The sequence below is a fragment of the Pseudochaenichthys georgianus genome, chromosome 11, assembly GCF_902827115.2.
Source record: "Pseudochaenichthys georgianus chromosome 11, fPseGeo1.2, whole genome shotgun sequence".
NCBI lineage: Eukaryota > Metazoa > Chordata > Actinopteri > Perciformes > Channichthyidae > Pseudochaenichthys > Pseudochaenichthys georgianus.
The window spans coordinates 9676669-9697691 of NC_047513.1; the positions used below are offsets into that span (position 1 = coordinate 9676669).

The 21023-nt window shown below is 39.5% G+C and overlaps 2 protein-coding genes across 6 annotated transcripts in view; both read left to right on the forward strand.

Annotated features, from left to right (window-relative positions):
* The first annotated feature begins 819 nt into the window (after positions 1-819).
* LOC117455399 (coiled-coil domain-containing protein 106-like) lies at positions 820-6744 on the forward strand. The gene is given in 7 exon segments (XM_071204727.1): positions 820-965; positions 1790-1927; positions 2563-2754; positions 3369-3548; positions 3936-4136; positions 5325-5485; positions 5964-6744. Coding segments are annotated over 7 exon segments (1068 nt in total). The 5' UTR covers positions 820-925; the 3' UTR covers positions 6120-6744.
* Positions 6745-8425: 1681 nt separating this feature from the next.
* Positions 8426-21023, forward strand: part of LOC117454871 (CCR4-NOT transcription complex subunit 3-like) — a 37158-nt gene continuing 24560 nt past the window's right edge. For 4 of the 5 annotated variants that reach the window (XM_034094140.1, XM_034094142.1, XM_034094144.1 and 1 more), the window contains exons 1-7: positions 8426-8572; positions 10718-10780; positions 14732-14799; positions 15203-15238; positions 15976-16050; positions 17009-17098; positions 20519-20647. In XM_034094140.1, coding sequence (XP_033950031.1) covers positions 10756-10780; positions 14732-14799; positions 15203-15238; positions 15976-16050; positions 17009-17098; positions 20519-20647 — 423 coding nt within the window. In that variant the 5' untranslated portion in view covers positions 8426-8572; positions 10718-10755. Of the gene's footprint in view, positions 8573-8671; positions 8783-10717; positions 10781-14731; positions 14800-15202; positions 15239-15975; positions 16051-17008; positions 17099-20518; positions 20648-21023 lie in introns of all 5 variants that reach the window. The other variant, XM_034094141.1, reaches the window with a different exon arrangement.

The following is a 21023-nucleotide window of genomic DNA, read 5'->3' on the forward strand; positions in this document are numbered from 1 at the left end:
AGAAGAATAACCACAGGTTATGTTAATGTTTCAATTACACTTGTACAAAGATTATATTCTGCAATACCCTTTCGTAATTGTTTAAATGTAATATTAATTACACGTGTTATGTCTTTGTGTGAGAACATGTCACGGTTTATATGGAGACATTATGCAAACATTTCTAACTAAAAAAGGCTAACTACTCTTTATCGTAGTCCATTTTATTTGTATTATTTAAAATAACTCAATGAATACAAATACTAGCTTTATTAACCCAATTGTTAATAATCATTTGGAAAATCCCATATACAATGACACACACAAATAATTGATACTACATAAATAATACAATTCTCTAGAAAAGCTGAAAAAAAGAAAAGCAACAAACACCCAAACAATATAAAAAACATGTTGAATATATACTTGTTAATTTGATGTGCACGTTTTAGTATTTTTTTGTTCCTCCTATGTTTATCAGGCCTTTGGTCTTTTATTTGCCAAGTACATATCCTGGCACCCTTTTTTTCTTCTTTTTTCTATTAACTAGTTTGTGTTGTTTGTGTTTTACCTATCAATAAAGTTAGGGTGACAACAACTTTGATCCTCAACTATCCAACCAACCTGCAATACTTCTGACTGAGTGGAGTCAGAGTGGTCATGGTGTGCAGGTGTTCAGTAGTTCCGACATAACTTTAAAGCTTTTTTTTAATGAGGAAAAACCAGCGTTGTGCGCATGTGCACACCTGAGCGTGCTACACCTGTTGGAGCCACTTATAATCAGGTAATTGCTGCTGAAGATGCGGTCTCGCGGACGTTGAGAAGCAGCTGTGTGTCGTTTTCAGGCTGTATTACAGAAGTATAACTGCACATAGCTTTACTGAAGACTAAGTAATAATACCAAGTGTATCACTTATTTCTCACCAGAGCAGCTCGCCTTTCAGTCATGAATCCTCCAACAGACAGAGACGAGACGCACCCAACAGGTAACGTTTTAAATGGCGTATCCCCACCTTGTGCTACGAGCAAAAATGCTACACGGCGTTAAAGTTACTTTTAAACACTTAAACTAATAAGCTAAACTCCTCGTCTGTTTATAGACTCTACTGTCTTTATTTATGCATTTTGACAATATGGGATGTTGGATGCATTTATGTGCTAAACAAATCACTTGTTGTGTCTAAACTGCCTCTTTAAATGTTATTATTATTGAATTCAATATAGACCACGTTATAATTTACTAACGGCTAATTTAGCATCTAATTTAGCTTTACAGACGTTTACCCTATGTTCTATGCTATGACTATTTTACTGATGTGCTGTTGTGTTGATTTATTTCAGAGTATAGGTTTCAACGTATTTCGATTTTCAAAGTTATAATGCTTTTGGTGCACTCTTTCCTACTTTGTACAACCACTGGTGCACATCATTTTACCTTGATATATCAAGTTCTATCTTAATATATAGCTAGCGTCTTTTACATTTCACATTTTATGATAACCTTAATACATTATGTTTGTGTTACCACCATCTATAACACTATTGATACTGATGTATTGTCTGAGTCATGTACCTATTAAGCTAACATGCTAATTACCATTCTTTGATCGCAGCACTCAAATGTGTGCATATTCTACTTTACATCAAGAAAAAATCAATAAGTTTGAAGAAGGGGGACAGTGGTGGGATATGTTCTTTATTTAATTCCCTAAAACTCTGTTTTCAAATCAACCTGTAAAGAAGAATCAGCAGATCAATCCATCATGATAATAATCTAATAATATTCTGTTGTCTTGTGTGTGTTTCTCAGAGCACTACATGCCCCAACCCACATCCTCAGGAGCGGGAGGGTTGTACCTGGACAGCTATGAAGTCTCTTTTCCTCTGGAGGAGAGTATCGAGAGACCCCCTGCTTATCACCTGAACCAGGGTCAGCCGATGATGGACGGTATGCCACGTCTACTACACATGACCACTGCTTTTCTATGTGTTCCTAGTTTTATAATGAAGCAGCTAATGCACTGTGATAGTTCATAGTACAAGTTATTCTATATGTTCCCGTTGTCACAATGCATTCAATAGATGTTTTAAATCTGGTAATTGTTTTAGTACTAATATAGAAAATGAGGGGTAGTTTTTTCAAAGAGACAGTTAACCCTCTTTTAACAAGCATGTTAAAACCCAAAGATAATTTAAGTCGAGATACAAATGAAACATACTTTCCTACCTATAAAGTCATCAATTACATTGCTTCACCACTTTTTTCTTTCAATGTTTTTTGACTTTTTATTTCAGTTTTTCAAATATCTTCATGTGTTTCCTCCTCTTTTTTGCTTCTTTACCTTATTTGGTAAAGCAGCTTAGCATAACATGTTCACTACTCTACGTCAGGAATTAAACAAATTGTAGAAATCAACCTCAAAATGTAAAGTTCTTATCGGCTGGTCTTTATTTATGTGCTCAGGATAAATCTTTTGGACAATAAGTGACATTGTTGTACACTACTGCTGTATACATTTATGACCGCAGTCACAATAACTTATGTTTAATACAGTCTATGGTTTAATGGCTGTTCTCCTGCAGGGCCTGTGGTGCACGAGCCCCCTCACTCCCAGTACAGCCCTTTCATCCTGATCTCTAACCTGCGAGCTCACCTGTACGTCACTCTGGAGAAGAACACCTGGCTGCAGAAGCGCATCGAGGATATGGAGGAGGAACGCAACTTCCTGCGCTGTCAGCTGGACCGATTCATCATCAACATGCGGGGTCCGGAGGGTGAGGAGTCAGCTAACGATTGTTGTATTTAGTTTGTTGTTTTGTTAAAAGGAACAGTTTTTAAATTCATCCACATCAACAAGTGATCATGAGGTTAGGATGAACATAATTATTTATTTCTCTAAATATAATGCAAGGTGTGTTTTTAAAATAACAGATGAGTAAGGAGGAATTTCAATTCACATATGTGTGCAAATATTCAGAATACATAGCTAAGATGGGTAAATTATACACGTGAAAACATAATATAACAACATATTTAAGTAAATAAAAAAGGTACTTGCACACTTGAAACATTGATTATTACAATGTAAGACTAGTAAAAGGAATTTCTATTTAAGGAACATATGTATAAGTATAAGTGTTTTCTTTTAAATATGTAACATTTTAATGCAATTAAATGCAATCAGTAATTTAGTTTTACGAGCAACAACCTTTTTATGAAATACACAAATTATTATTTAAACTATAAAAATGCTTAATTTATTATTAACACAGATGTTTTAATGCAAAACATTTATCTGCCTAGTTATAAATACCTACAGCTTTAGAACACGAGTGAACTGGACGGACCTTCTGAGAGCGCATACTCTTGGACGGTCCCGTCTCCTGAGTTAAGGAGTAACTCTACTCCCCTACAATGACAGATTGGTCTGCAGACCCCCAGCGTGGAGTGAAGGTCCAGCCTGCCAGCCCCCCCTCCCCTCCCTCCCCCATGACCACCCGGTCTGGGATGACCCTGAAGCGTCTGCCGGGAGCGGCCCCTCGGCCCCGCCGCGCCTCTGCCTTCCCCGGTGAGACATTACTGCACCCTATCAAGTTGGTAATATAGGAACTTGCTTTTTTTACACATCTCTGTCATTCTCAAATATCACATAGAGACTGTCATAAGATGATGATCAACTAATGGATTAGAAGAAAATCACTCATCCAAACTATTTTGAAGTCAACTATTCATTATAATAATTACATTACAAACATTTTTCATGCATAAACAGCAGAAATGTCTTTCTTCAGCCACTCGAATATGGCAATTTCCTGATTTCTCTCTGTACCATCAAACCAAATTCAGTTGGTTTTGGACTGATACAAATATTTTATGAACAAGCAATTAAATAGATCTTGTAAATTGATAGTGTTTCTGCCCTTTACATGAAATTACTTTATTTTCTTTGCTGCAGTGAAGCAGGAATTTCATCTGGATGAGGATCAATTCTACACGGAGGATGAGTTTGTTGAGGAAGAGGAGGAAGAAGAGGAAGAAGAAGATTCGTCGGTGGAGAAGGGCTCAAAGAAGAAGGGCCGAGGGCGAGCCAACGGAGAGCCGAGGATGAAGATGAGGAGGATCTTCAGGATCACCCACGGGAGGGAGAGACAGAGAGGTTAGTGCTATACTATTTGTTAGAAAAATATCACTCGTCACCGGCTTGAGTTTCAAAACAGGATACATGTATTTATTATCCTTGCACGAATGGAAGTAGTCATCGCACACAGAGCATTTGGTACAACTAGTTCCCAGAACAGTGTCCTTCAGATTCTGATATACAAGAGAGGGTGTTACAGTCACAAGATGCAGAATACCGGTTCAAAGCAGTATTCTATGCTTAGTTCAGATCAGTCATATGTCTATCTCCATAGAGGCTGAATCATCATGTTAATCGTTGTCACATATCATATGCCTAAAACAGTGTGTCCTGATGCTCTTCTAGGTAATCATACATCCTGTTACGTACACGGCTACGTAGGGCCTCCCCATCTGCGAGGCTCCACTAGCACCCGCAGCCCCAAACGCGGCGCACCTGCAATGTGACAGCCCGTCCACACGGCGGCGTGCGTTGAAGCTTCAACGCTTCTGCCCATTCACTTTGAATGGGGCGACGTCACGCTTTGCCGAACTGCATTGTGGGAGCGTTGCTTTGCTTTGCTCGCTTCAAAAGTTGAGCAGTGTTCAACTTTTGAAGCTTCGACGGAAGCGTCAGCCAATCAAATCATATGCCAGTACAAGCTCTAGCCAATCAAACCGCGTGCTTGTGTGTCCGGGGCGGGAGATTCATGTGATTGGTTGTTGGTCGAGTTTCAGACACGCCCGCCGGCAAGCTTCAACGCACGCCGCCACGTGGACTCTGTGGAAGCGCGCCAGAGTTTCGCCGCTGCGAGGCTGCACTAGCACCCCCCCCCCCCACCAATGGGTCCATTTGGGTATGGGCACGTCACTGTACCCAGGAAGAAAACAATGGAAAAAGAGAAATCCCCAACGAGGCGTTTTGGGGCAGCACAGACAGGTCTTTTCTGTGTTAGAGTTTTACTCGCTACAGGGTGTACTTTGAGGGTTTGTGACTCTGCAGACTGTTTACATTCAGAAAAACCTTCATAACACAAGGGGACGGGTAATAACCAGAAAAGCATGACATGGGACCTTTAATACCCAAATGCACTGTCCTGATGTTGTCAAACTCCAATCTAAGGAACACTTGGTGTTTAAAGGGTACATCTAAATTAATCATCAAAACGGTTAATGGTTTTCAGTTTTACTTTTGCATTTTCTAACCCTTCTCCTTCTTCCTCCCCAGTTAAAGACCCAGAAGGGGTTATGATTCGATATAACAAGATCCTTACCACCTACCAGCGGGTGAGGAGCATGTCCAGAGCCTTCCAGGTCCACGGAGTGGACAGGAACACCATGGCCTCCACCTCCCCCATCGCAGAGCTGCTGCTGGTGGCTCCAGAGAAGGTCTGATGACCTGTTCCTGTTTATGTTACTATGTGTATGCACTCACTAGAAACAAAGTCCATCACCTTTTATTATGCTAACAACCTACAATAACAACATAATGTCTGCCGTTTAATCCATAGTGTACATTGTATTACATTTCTGTCTGCTTTTGAGGCATTTTAGGCTTTTATTAGATAACAGGGCTGTCATTAACTCAGGTTTTCATCAGTTATTTAATTTCTGATAGTTGCTAAAGAAAATTACCCCAATGTGTACTCTCAAAAAAGACTTTGTTAGTTTGTAAGACTGTCTGTGATCAAATTAGAAATGGTAAAAATGCAATACAAATATTTGTCAGCATCTTGTGACCACATTGTATCAAAGCAACCCAGAATAACCGTAGCAGAAGAAGAAGAAGAGTTAAACCTGTAGCCAGATTGAAGCGAACTGATTAAAATGTGCGCAAAATAAAGCCACACTTGTGATGTTCCTGCAGGTGGCGGAGGTCGGGGAGTTTGAGGCTTCAAAGGAGAAGCTTTTGGATTACGCACGGCGGTGCTACAAGACCATGGACGAGCAGACGCATGTGAAGGTCCAGGCCATGAAGAAGACTCACAAGCTGCTGCCCATCTCCTACAGGTTCAGAAACTGAGGGGCAGGAGGAGGGACGCTGCAGGAGGCAGGGGGGTTCTACACTAACTTTACATTTAGATTTTTCATTGCCTTAAAAAGATACAAGACATGTGAGAATGTCAAGATAGATGCCAAGGTACAATATTATTTATTTAAAAAACCTGCTTGATTTATCGTTTGCCTTAATCCAGGAATTAAGTGAAGGTGGACATTTACAGGAAGACAAAGTATAGTGTGAATTATCATGTCCTTTTCATTGCCAAGCATTATTTGAAATGCTGTTTATATATCAGAGTTATCAGAGTAAAAGATTATTTACAGAACCAAAAGGATTGTTTATTTAAATGATGGCATTCATCTTTTGTTTGTATCAAAAGAGATAAACATGTATTTGCTTTAATTTATTGATTTATTCTTTGTAAAAAAAAGTACATTTAAAATGTTTAATTGAAAAAGAACATTTGTTTGTTCATAATTGTCCTGCCTACGTTGTATACTTTATGATTTTGCCAGAAGGATCTGCTGATGTAGTATTTGTATTTAGAAAGTTTGAAATGTAGTGGAAGTAAATTCATTTAAATACATAATGGTTCTGGTTTATCTCTGTTTCACACTCGGAACACAATTCATGAAGAGTTTAAATTAACGTATCAGCATTTTTAGAGCAACATTCAAAGGAGAGTATAATAAATGATACCACCATTACTTAACGCTCATTATTTAACACCAAAAATGTATTTATATTTAACTTTATATACTCTTGTCAATAACATCTTAACATATTGAATATGTATTACTGATCTGAGAAATTAAACGACACTGGTAGGTTTGGCTTCTTATTTATAAAAGTAATACTGGTGTGTAATATGAGTTTTAGTATGTAGGCCTACTCTATACAGTAACTGGCAGACTGCAGCGCCTTCCAGTGGAAGAAGGGAGTAATGCACAGGGGTAAATAAACTTCAACACACTGTATTTTTGTTCATTAATGATTGCAGTCAGAATTACTATTTATGGTTGCATTTTTTTTTTATAAGCTTCTAAACATTTGTTTTTTTTGTTTACAGTATTTACAGCTTAAACTAGTGTTGCATGTCCTTCCATATTTCCAATACTATATTTTTTCCTGCAGTTACTTTGCCACTATTCGAGCATCAAACCAGGACCTGGTGTGTTCATTTTTATTTTAGACTGTTCACACATGAATGAAGGTGCAATTATTTTTTTAATTGCTTGGACGTGTTAAATCCTTTCAGTTCTCCAGAGGTGCACAAGAGCCTAAATACATGCATTACGAAGAGAGAGGAGAGTGAATTAGAGAGCTGAAAATAATTGTGGGTTGAGATCTAGCTATAACAAAGCAGCTTGTACCCGTCTGCCTGAAAGTCATCATCTATAGGCTAGCAAATATTTAAATTGAACGCATTGTAGCCTTGGTTCAGATGAACAGCTTGGACCGTGGTGCAGAACACACCGTGCTTTACCTGCATGAAGTAGCCATGTTACCCATGTTGTTGGAGTTGAATTTCCTCTTCAACCATCCGGCAGTGGGGCTTGGACTGGGAGCTGTAGGGTCGCCGGTTCAAGTCCCCGACCAGACCTAAATATGGAGTGTGGACTGCTACTTGGAGAGGTCCCAATTCACCTCCTGGGCCCTGCCGTGGTGCCCTTGAGCAAGGCTCCAATAATAAAATTGTCTTTTTAAAGACTAAATAATATTAAAATAATAATATATTATTTTCTTTTTATCACATCACCTTAAAACCTAAAGCAATGTATTTATCCTTGAAATGTAATAGTTTGACCGTTTTCCTTCTTAATAAAGTTGATCATGGTATACATTCAATGATATAAGAATAACAATAATATAGTTATAACAATTAACAGTTAACAAACGCTTTATAAAATCTCCAAATAGATAAAAAATATAGTCTAATACAGATTCATTGTAATTCAATCATATCTATTATTTGTCTTTTGTTTGTTTTTTGATTGTTTCCTTGCATAAATCGAGATTGTTGATGAACAAAACGATGTAATCCATATTTCACCATGTGTTATTCAGCTGCTCAGAAAAGGCGGAGATGACCTCAATTTCCCAGCGTACTATGCGGCCAACAGGGAAATGGATGGGGGCGTAAACCAAAGTTACCCTTTAACCTTTCCAAACAGTCCAATCAGAGCGAGAGTTACCCAGGAAGTAGTACACTATCTTTTGACTGACAATGAGCGTTGACGAATAAGAGTACGGAAACGGCTTCAGCGGACCAATCACAGATGAGGTAGGCGGTGCTCCTATCCAACAGGGCATCGGAGGAGGAGGTGTTCCTGGTAGCCATCTTGGATGTGCGGAGTGATTGTTTAGCGAGAAGATTTTTTTTTTATTTAGAAAAATAGCCTTTGTACTGAAACGTGGTAGATTTAACGGAGTTGGAAAACCGAGGAAAGAAATCGTAACTCGGGAAAATCCAGGTAAATTCGTCTCAGACTCAAAGATGATGCATTTATGTGCCTCCCCCTCCTTTCTCTCTTTACCTCTCTCTCCTCTCCAAATTGTGTCTCCCACATCAGAAAGCTGCAGCCGGTTGGAAGCTGCAGCTCTTCATACTGACAACACATCACCAACTTGTGTGTTTGCGGTTATAAAAACAGAAAAAGCACAACTTCCTCTGCTGAGCCGCGGTGTGTAAACTTTAGTTTGTTTCCAAGTGTGTGTGCTTGGATGTTGGAGCCAACACAGGCTGCTGGTGTCACTAATGATGCCCGCATTGTTTATAAACCGCCCGGGCTAACAAATGTTTGTCCCTCGGTCCGAGAACATGGCTCGGTTGTTCGGCTAGCTAGCACGGACACCAATTTTGTTTTAAGATTTGTCTAAAAAATGCCCATACCGTAAAACTGCCCTCAGATGATTTAAAACTAAATTGGCAAGTATGAGCGTGTGTTAGCAGGACGCAGGGCCTGTGTCCAGATGTGTGCACCTGTTTAGAAAAGTAATGCTAAAGCTAATTTATACTTTAGTGGTGTCTGTTGGAGTCACAATAATACAACTATAATTATGTTGCTGAACTAGCATATGCAAATTAGCCCCGTGTAAAACAACTTCACATTTTATAGTCCATTTCAAATGTAAATTATATTTTAACTTGCCCTTTGTGTCTTCAGGTTTGTTTTGTATCATTGATACATTTACCGAGTATTTTCTAGATTAATCGATCACTCGCTTGGTCTAAACATGCCCATCTAAATCCAAGGTGAAGTACTAGTTTTGTTAGTCCAGTAAAATTAGGTTTAACATTATATAAACCCGAGAAAAGAACAACATCTCTATGTTAAAATGGTAAGGAAAACAGCAATTTCTGTTATATTTGCAATGAAAACAATATTATGGTTTAAATAAGCATTTAAATCTGATTCTGACCTGGCTTTGAAATCAAAAATGTAAAGTAAGAAATTCATAGTGAGATACATTCCCTTATTATATATTGTAGTATTATTGATATAAATCATGTTTATGTCATTATCACATAGGGGTGAGTTATATGATTTTTTTTCCTATGTAACATTTGGGCACCTTTCTTCAGCTTTAGAGGAGTGTACATGATTTAAAATAGCATAAACAAAAGTTCAAGGTCAGATTTGAACCGGGGACATGCTCAGGATACCTTAAAATGATCAAAATAAGTGTGTAAGCTTACCAATGATATCTATTCTACATGGCGATACATGCAAGGACTATCTGAGAACAGAGAATATATAATTCATTGTTACAAGGTTTTTTTTAGTCTTAAAACATACTGCCTTTCTGTCTGTTAATGCAACACATTGAACAATGATATTAAACTAAAGCATAACTCCTTCAAGAACCCTTAAGAGTACCCAGGCCTACATGTCTGCCTGCATGTAGAAGTAGCTACTTATTATTCTGGTTTGCACAATGAAACTGAAGCTTATTAAGACTTAAATGGTTGCATTAAAGCTAAATGAAGGACAGTGATTCCATGTGAAGAGAGACTTTAAGCTTCACTTGTGCATTTATCAAGTACAGTCTGAAAACCTGCTGACTCTCAACTATATAATGAAGAAAGTATTTCTATGTAATGTACTCTTGTCATACGTTTCCTACATGCAATTGTATTATTGGTCCGGCCCATCCCTTCACATCTGCTGTGAGAATGTATTTGTTCATAACAACTTTACAGCCACGTGATGCATTCAATGCAACAAGCTCCAACTGTGTTCTGGTGTTGTCTAAAAACATTTAAGTAAAAAGCAGAACGTCACAATGTATCCAAAGGACTATGAAAGTGTCCCAGGTAGGATGGTTCATTCAGTTACAGGTAATTCCTCTTGGGTTGTTTTGGAGTATAAAGGTCAATGTTGGTGTCAGAGCGGCACCTCCATCATCAGGGATTCAGTGCGTTGCCCAAAGACACTTCAGTGCAGCTAACTCTAAAAGATATCCCCTTGTCTCCCACTTCTCATCTCTACCTAGTCTCTGTCTGTCATTGTAAAGGTTTCATTGGTGCATATCATTTCATATTCTTCATGTTAATGATCAAAGGTTTAATGAAAACAATAAATACATTAACCATTTTCCCTCTGTGTTTTCTGCAGTAAAAGAAGGCATGAAGACATCATCCTAGTCATCAGTCATGGCCGATAAAAGGAAACTACAAGGTGAGGGTTCCATCCCATCAAACGACTCAACTGATGACAACTAGGAATTGTTGTGTTCTGATTACGTCTCAGCCTGGTTTACCACAAAGGAAACCGTTTACCGTCACAGTGATGGAAAAAGAATTGAACTACAAAATAATAACAGCGTCTGTGATCGGAAGGTCCCCTTATGGCATCTTATGTAAGGGATCATGTACAGCGGGCCGGGATGACAGGGGGACCTGTATCCCAACCGCTTATTACACGGCTACCTACTAAACAAATCAACCACTTGACCCCACTATTGTATACATTTGAAATGATTTTATTGTTTAAAAAACCCTGCAAACACAACACGGTTGGTTGTACATCGTAGCAACGGTAAGAACTGAGCAACAGGAGCATCTAAACCGCAGCAGTACTGATCCGGGTTTTCTGCCCACTAACTGTCCAAGACTGTTCACATTTATCTTCCATTACCAGTCGTTTAACAATGTAATGCTGCGTTCACACCGGACGCGATGCCAATATTTGCTTCGCATTCCAATCGCTCAAGTTTCACCGCGGCTTGCAGTTTGTTTTATCGCGTCATTCAAAACAAACATACCGTTGACAGCCACAACGATCATCTCTGCCATCTTTACAACTGATCAACAGCGGCACGTCAGAGGGAATCCCAACGCTGATTGGCTTCCGCGAGAACGCGTCGCGTGAATTTGACGCTCGAGTTGGAAAAATTGAACTCTCGCGTTTGACGCGGCACCGTTCAATCGCGTGATTCGCGCTTCATGCTCGCCGTCGGAGCGAATTCGCGTCTGTCCGCGTCTCTGCATTGACTTTACATGTAATCGCGCCGCCCCCAAACATCGCATTGCGTCCGGTGTGAACGCAGCATAAGAGCCCTTACCGTGTTCCATTTAGTGTTCACTTCCTGTCTTTTTTCTTCTGCAGATTTCTCTCTCCTCCAGCTCTGTGTATTTAACCTCTCTACTTCTCTTGGGGACAGTTCAGCATCACAAAGTGACATTTGTGTGCTCTCTACAATCCTAAACAGACTTATTTCTGCCGGTTCATATGCCTGCACATGGTCCCGTGATCAAAGCGTCCTTAGCAAAGGTCTGCTATCGAAATGAGCAGACCACTGAATGTCCAAATGGCCCAATCAGAATCGAGTACTCAACTAAGCCTTGTAATAGCAGAAGTTACAAAAACAAAAGAGTGTAATCAGCCCATTTGATCACACCTACTGCGGCTTCGTATTGCATGCTGCGGTGTGGTGTGACCTCAGGAGGAAAAGTGTACATTTATTATCACACTGCTAGGTTGCATGGCTGGTAAACAAGTAAAAAGCGCCAACACTTACTTGTTTACTGAGTCGTGTTACCCTGCCAGGTCGTTGGCTCCAGAGAGTCAGAAATACATCTGGTAAAGCTTAAACGATGGTAAAAAATGATGGCTCCTTGCTGCCCTTTAACCTTTTCAAATAAGAGCAAATGAAGAAAAAATGGAATAAGGGCTTCATAATTCATTAGCAATTGGGATATGATTTGCAGTTTAAGATGGAATGGTCATTTTTGGAACATCATTCACTTTATCATTGAAAACATATTCAAATGAACATAGTGTGGTCTTTAAAATCTAAAAATACTCTCTTTTTTTTTATTAGGATCTCTACCAAACAACCTAAAAAAAAGAATGCATGGATTTCCAGTTAAACATTTTAGGGTTATTTTCGGCAGATGAATTGGGGTGCATTCACTTACCCATTAAATGCACCTCGTTCTCCTGGAAGGGGACTCAAAGGTGTTAGCGTAGCAGTGGAGCTGACTCACGTGCTACAGTTCACAGGACTCGGATGATAACGCCCCCTTAGCTTGACTTTCTCACAACAAGCTACATAACCTGACCCACAGCTTTGTGTAAAGGCCTCCAGGCTCTGCTGTCAGACATTTATTTCTTAACTTTGATATTATTTTTATCGGACGTTTGTCGCTCCAGGCTGAAATGCTACTTTTTTGACAGGCCTCATCCCGCCACTGCCAGCGTCACTCATCCCTTCACGTGAGATCCCGTGATGCTCCAGCTGTCATGATAAAAACACAACATGTATCTCCACTAAATCATGGAGAAAGATGATCAAGCAGCAACTCCGTCAAAATGTAATGTATTATTACAGAGGAGGTAGACCGTTATCTAAAAATAACTCACCCGCAGCAGAGTCTTAACATCAAGGCTGTTTAAGGGCAAACTAGAGTTTGTTTGCTCAACTAAGTCTGTTCTTCACTAGCCCAGCAGCTGCATTCAAGTCACGCCAATTGGTCAAATAGCAATCACAACAACACAAATACAATAGCAGCAGTATTGAGAGGCTACATCTCTGGTGTTACGAGTTGGTACGTTAGTCAGTGTCTTGAAAAATGAACTTATTATCCAACATGGTTTTAACAACAATTATACATTACATTGCATTTAGCTGACACTTTTATCCAAAGCGACTTACAATAAGTGCGTTCGACCAACAAGATACAAACTTGAAGAAAACAGAATCATATAAGTACATCAGGTTTCATAGAGCCAAACACTTCAAGTGCTACTCAACTGGCTTTAGATAAGCCAGCCCTTTATTAGTATATAAGTGCTTTGTTAGTCATTCTATCGCTCGAAGTGGAGTCGAAAGAGATGAGTTTTCAGTCTGCGCCGGAAGGTGTGTAAGCTTTCTGCTGTCCTGATGTCAATGGGGAGCTCATTCCACCATTTTGGAGCCAGGAGAGCAAACCCACGTGTTTTTGCTGATGCGAACACACGTCGGTTTGCTATCCTTATTATTATACACAGATTTATGATGACAGAAATTCCGAATTTTAATCGGTCAGATTTCCATCACAAAACGTGATCACCATCACATAATGCACCCGCTTACTGTGAAGCCAGAAAACAATATTTCTGTTAGTCAAAAGCTGTAGAATGACTCGCCATCAGTTGTTAGTAGAGGGAGGTCCTATTGGCATTATTAGGTGCTCAAGATGTACAGGAAATGTATTGGGTGAAGGTATTGTGATGTAATCAAGGTTTGTTCAAATGTATTGTATGAATCTCGTGTTTTAAGGAGATATTTTTGCAACAATATATAATCGATACTAGAGACGTAACAATGACCTACTGCCTAAGAGCAAACAGTATGCACATGGTTATTAAGGCGTTGAAGTAAATGTAAAGATTGTTCTGTTTTTGGGTTATACCATGGTTTGGATTCTGGTACCGAGTGTCTCTCTGCATTTGAGTTTTCTGGACATCCTACTTCATTGGGGGCAAATTCAACATTTCAGGACTAACTTGGCATTTAAATAATTGAAATTAAAATAACAGAAATATCTCGATGTAATGCAAACGGCATCCTCCATGACGATGCTACAGTTGAATCCCCCCCCCCCCCCCCCCCCCCCCCTCTGATACAAACTCCACATTAAAACCTCCATGAAGGATTGATGGCAGCGCTGCTGTATTAGACTGCATTAGTTTGAGCCTGCTAACAAAGCGGGGAGATGTGTTTGTGTCTTCCCTCTCGCTTACAAGCCTGATGTTCCTTTTAAGATATGCATGTTTCATGAGGATGTCAAACACAATTTGTAAATGCTCTGCTAATGTGGAGAGTTTGTTGTTTGTGTATGGGTTATATAAAACAGGAGTGGCCTGGTTCGGAAACATTTCTCTACATTACTTTACCATAAAAATGTAATTACTTACTAAATGTAATTGAGTTGTTATGCCTCCTTGCCAATAAGGGGTTGTGTTGGGTTGTCCATCCCAACTAGACGTATCTTTCTCTTGAACTTGATTTCCCAGAAAGGTTATATTGAGATTTCTTCTAATTTGGCACAAACGTCCTTTTGGAATCCGGGACTGAACCCGATGGGCTTTACTCACTCTCTATTCCCTTCTGTTACTCTGCTCTTCTCTTCTCCTCTCCTGCAGGTGAAATAGATCGATGTCTGAAAAAAGTAGCGGAAGGAGTCGAACAGTTTGAAGACATTTGGCAAAAGGTAAGGAAGCATCCTTCTTCAGACTTAAAAATTGATTCATATATTTTCTATTGATTGTTAAGATTGTAAGAGAAAATATTTTTTTGAATAATGAAAATTGAGCAGAATTATTTCCCATTGCTCGTCAAAAAATGTCTGAAACATATCTGGAACCGGAAGTCTTTAAAATATAAGATAATCGTGGGAAATGTTTTAAAGACTTGGTTAGCCAGCATGATTCCACATTGGAGAAGCTGGAGCCAGAGAATATCGGCATAATGATTGATTAACAAAACTGTTATTGATTAAATGTGTGCCAATCAACAACATTTTTGAACCCTTATTGTCTGTATGTTTGTTAAGCTCAGGGAATACAACCCTTGTCATTTCATCTGTGGATTGTACATTTATTTCATTTATTAAGGGCAAGATTTGGAGAAGTGAAGGACATCTATCCAAAGTAAATGTTTTTTTTGAAAATAAAAGAATGTCTGTTTTTGAAATTGTTTGTTTTTGCTGCATTAATTGACTCTATTTCCTCATCTACTTCTGAGTTTAATTTCTCTCACCATTGTTGTTGGCCAAGACCAAGGCTGCTACAGTCACAGTAGTTAAAATAATCCTACCACCACCACACCAGGGTGCACATTTCTCCTGATACTGACTATAATCTGAGCTGTTATTAAAGCAGCAGCACAGAGGCACACACTGTAAATCTGCTCCGCTAATGAAGAGGCACAATGTGTTGGTGTTTTACATCCCAGTTGCCCTTTTTCCTTCATTATATCCTGTATTTATTGTGCAGCTGTGTTTGTATTTTGCAGTCTTTCGCTAATCACTACAAAGCTAATTGAGTCATAGCGGCTTGTCTTACCCCCAATGTTGTCTTTTTATGACTTGTATTGATTTAATAGCTTATTTTATAATACAATTGGTGTGATGTTTATCCTTTTTCTTTCATTAATAGTCACTGTTGCAACCAAGTTAATTTCCCTGCACAGATCAATAGAGTTATGATGACATTAATTGATAGCACAAAGCTAAAGTAAACAACAGAATTGAAAAGTACTTGATTGGCAGACTGATTAGAGTTGTGTCATTATTAATATTTACAGAATATATGAATAAACGAGGACAATAACTGTTTTGTTTATGCACGAGTACTTGTCTGACCCTCCGGTTTGTTTTCCTCCTCAGCTTCACAATGCAGCGAACGCAAATCAGAAGGAGAAATATGAAGCAGACCTCAAGAAAGAGATTAAAAAGCTACAGGTAAAGGCAGAGAGAAAAACACGTCTTCTCCCACAAAATGACCCGTTTCGGTTCCTTTTCTTCTGCATGGCTCCACGGTGAATGGAGAATGAAAAAAAGAGAAAGGTCTTCATGAATTTAAGTAAATTGAGCTACGTTTAACAAAAGCAAAACAATATCGACACATTTCCTACCAAACTCGCACAACTCATGCAGAATATTCCACGTGTATGTTGGACTCATCCAGGTGAGACGCCCGCCTTTTCAAGTGAGACTATTTCTTTAGAAATGTATTGTATAGGAAAGTGTTAGGAGATGCTTTTGGGAAGTAGTGAGCACTCGGCACGACTGGATTACGGAGACTTCTTTTGAGTTGTCGTTTTGATGCGGTGTCCATTTATTGAAATCATCAAGACCTTTCTCTATTTATGATTCTTCATTCACCCTTTAAGAAAACATGCCATACAGAAAATGAGATTAAACAACGCGACCATTTTGTGGGTTAAGAATACCATTAAACCAATTACCAAAATAGACGATTTAATTTCCTTTTTATCCAATACTCACTTTATATTTTCCACCATTTTCATTGGATATCCAGATAAAGATAACACCAGGTGTTTGAGGTTTCTTTCAGCCAGAATGAGCAGGTTGAGGTCTGGTGTGTGTCCAGAGTTCACCATGGAATTGGAAACAATCCAATTTGTTTGCTGATATCGAGTTTTGACCTGCCCCCACATAGAGGTGTGTGTGCGTGCTGCTAGAGTCAAGGATTAAATATCATCATGGTCAGCCAGAGGGTTACCATGAGGACCGAACTCCAAGCCAAGCATGTTTGCAGCGTGTAGACACCGAGTTCACCGTCCGTGACTGCTGAGGAGGAGTCTCTGCATGTATTCACTCGTGTACCTGTCTCTCTCTCCGTCTCCCCCCCTGCTGTGTTCCTCTCCCTCTTCTCCTTCTTCTTCTGCTCCCCTAGCGTCTTCGAGACCAGATCAAGACGTGGGTGGCTTCCAACGAGATCAAAGACAAAAGGCAGCTAGTAGAGAACCGCAAACTCATAGAAACGGTGAGTAGGACACAATATGTTCATTATCACCATGGAGACTGAACTAAAAAACAACTGGATTTGACATTCTCCAGGTCATATAAACGATTAGGAATGACTGATATCGTATCTAGGACAAATACAAGAACTCTTTCATTGATCAGCCTTTTGTTTACCAGTTTACCAAAATATATTGGTGTGTTATACAGGTTCCTGAAATGTTTATTTTATTGTAAAATTCATCGACCAAAAATGTTGTTTTTGAAGTTTGAAAGTTCAGTCTGGACCTTGGAAACAGCAAAGTTATTCCAGTTTCACTGCAATGGTTTACCCGTGCAGTATGTGCCTGATCTCCATATCTGTTTACTTTGGTATATGAATGCAGAATGTTGGTACATTTTGGTATCAGAAGAGTTTTGATTTCCATTTGAGGTCCTTTTAGTTTGAGTGGGCTCCGTCTGGATGCATTTTTCCACCTGGAAAGGAAAAGAAGCCAGACACTTTTGCCAAAATGCAATCTATGAACTCATTGGCTATCATCTAATGACACTTTGCCTTTTTGTAGTTCCATGTATCTGCATTCATATGCAGATACAGGGTTTTGTCTAAACCAGGTAACAGGGGCGCTTCGCCTTCTTACTTTCGGCTTGAGCCCTCATACCAAAGTGCAGATTTTCCCCGTAACATTTTAAAATTATGCCAGAAAAACATATTTCTATTCGCAAAAAACATTAAAATTACCGACAGACGACATAGACGGCTTTGTTTTACGGAGCTCAGACGTCGCGTTGTAGTTGATGTCCGCGGCGCCATCTTGTATACGGGCGCCATGTTCTCGTCATAATTGATATATCTTATATACAAGGTCAACGGCCTCCTTATTTTTCTAGAAAACCTTCTAGAATGAGAATTCAACATCCAGTCATAACTGGACTTTAAACAATGAGCAGCGCATGAGAGGAAGTCTTAGCTTTGGTCTTTTTAGCAAACAATAATATCATGCTATATTATATTTCTCAATGACACTTTGTGTTTTCAGTTTGTTGTGAAGAATAGAGTGGTGCAGTGACGAGTCCTAAAACCCGGAAGAGAGTTAGCATTTTACCACTACGGGTTCCCTCGTCTCAGAGCCAACGGGATTTCTCCATAGGATTTTGGGAAATAGCTCAAAATAAGGTCTGTGGTTGAGACACATGTAAGAGACGGATCACGTTTTGTTCTACGACATTAAATACATCAGCAGTGAGCCCACTGGTGATTTTTTGAAGAGTTGACGTGTCTGAAAAACGATGGTTGTTACCGAGTGGCTGAATAGGACTACAGAAGTTGTCGAGGACGTTGTACGTCATTACGCCAAACACGTAAATGCTCCCGCTAAGTTTGTTTGCCCTGTTCTGCTTGAAAGCAAGTTCCTGCCTCCTGCAAACTGTTCAAACAAACGCTTCAACTTGTACAATTTACAATCTGTATTTTTGAATATGGATCTTAAGTTGGCGTGACGTTGAAGTCGTGCGACCCTGCTGTACTCGGCTGTAGTTCGTTTATAGCACAACGTTAGCATTTCGCTTCTGGCGATTAGATTTATGATTAGTAGGTTAGACATGGGGATATCATCCGGCTGAACAAAGCGTGCATTTATCAAACGGGTTCGTTTTCCACAGATCTTATTTCGAGCTATTTTACCAAATCCTATGGAGAAATCCCGTTGCTTTTTTGTCGAGGGAACCCACGCGCAGCTCACTGCTTACCTGCACCACTCTATTGTCTTCAGGAAGAAAGAGCCAGTAGTTTTATTCTCCATTGAGAAACTGCATTCAACTTCTGTTAAATCTGTCAAAAGTCATTTTCACAGCTAAAATATAAAATACATCCATTGGAATGTTTTAAATCACTTCGACAATACATTTCCCAATAGGCTCCAAATAACCCTATATCCTATAGTAGTCCTATAAAGTAGTTCCTATTATAGTCACATTTTTTATGTTCACATCTATGGTCCTTAGATAAAAGCTTCCCCTGCAACTCGCACTAAAGCAAATTCATGAATTCTACATATTGTGGGTTTTAAAATGAGAAAAAGGTAAATCTGCAGTATATCATGTATAATAAAAGTAATCATCAGTAAATCATCCCTGGCTTTGATCCAGAGCTTTTCTTTACTTTTGTTTTGAGTTTTTATCATCAAGGACTGAAGATGGTGCCAAAATAATTTCTCAGAAAGCCTTTAAAGAAAGACCTGCACACAGGAGAGGCTCATTGCCGCGTTCTTCACAGAGAGCTGGTGAACATGGCAGCAGGTCCGATACTGAACACCTGTTCTTTAGTGTAGCTCCCCCCCACGAGCCCTGATGGGGGTTATTGAGTGGCCTGAATGTGAGCCACCTGCCCTCACAGTGAGAGACGCAGCTCCTCGCCAGCTCCCTCTGAACTCCATGAATTGGTGTTCATCCCAAAGCCGCTCTTCAGGACGTCCTGTGGTTTATTCGGTCGATCTGAAATGACACGTCCTGCAGGAAGCAGCCGGGGTTTGCTCCAAACATTTTGTCATGACACGGAAAAAGGAACATCAGACTGTACTACACATAGATACAGATGTACAGAATAACTATTACATTTAGAGTTGTCCTAAGGGTCTTCTTAATGAAAAACTAGGGGGGGTTTTCTTCCTTATTTTCCCAAGTTTTAGTGTTTACATTTTTTGCAATTGGTCCAATTTCAGTGAGAGCGCTGCAATGCAACACTATCGGGCAATTCCCCGTCGTTAATATCGGTCCACTAAAAGTTTCTTTTTTTCCACTGATGCTAAAGTGTTTGACAACATTATGAAAGGGATCCTACAGAGACACCACCAGCACACTCCTCCAACTCTCACTCATGTTCTGTTGTCTCCCGGCAATATTTCAGAATAAGACTTCTTCTTCTTCTCGAGCAAAAACTGGTTAGGCACCAAACTTTGTATTTGTCTTTAGGGTGCTTTAGTTTCAGAATATCGCAAGAACAATCTGAGCCTTTCAGCGTCGAAAAACTCAGCCACGATAACTCAGGAAATCAGGGTCCAGGTTTAAGGGTGCAGAAGTTACACTTTAAGTCCTCAGGCCATCACTTTTTATTGATTTTAATCTCTAGCTGTTCTATTAGCTCCTATTGTGCCATTCATTATTGCTGATTTCTCCAAATGAAAAGCTCTATCTTAGCTAAGACTATTAAAACAACAGATACTTTTATAAAAATGAGATATTTCCTATATTAGTGGCTCAATATAAAGTAGATTTCTCTTCATATTCCTTATTCTTGTAGTATCAAAAGATCTGCTGTGACCTTTTCTGCTTCTAGATTTTAATGACTGTTTTCATTTGTATGTAATCCATTTGTATTAACAAGTACAGCCGTTTTCAATCGTGATTTGTGTGTCTTTTTGTCTCCGTTTGTGTCTGCCTGCAGCAAATGGAGCGGTTCAAAATAGTGGAGAGAGAAACCAAGACGAAGGCGTACTCTAAAGAAGGGCTGGGTCTGGCCCAGAAGGTGGACCCCGCCCAGAAGGAGAAGGAGGAGGTCGGCACGTGGCTAACGGTGAGGATAGAATAGAATCCTTTATTGTCGTTATACAGGTACAATGAGATAGTAGAACTGGACCTCAATGTACCCACTGTAATGCAACTAAAGGACACTGTATCCTTCAAAGAGGAGAGGTGACTTCACTCCTAACTGGTGCTGGTTTTTTAACAAAACCTGGAACTGAAAGTAAAATAAAAGTGGAAAATAGGCAAAACACTGTCTTAACTTTCACAAAAACAAAGACTGAAACCGTATTAACCAGCAGCCTCTTGCATGAATACATGCAGCTGTAATGGTTCCTACAGAGTTAACTCATTTTAAAACCATGGTGAGGTATTGGGACATACCGTAATGTGAAGGGAGAGTTTCTCATTTATCGCGTACATATGTT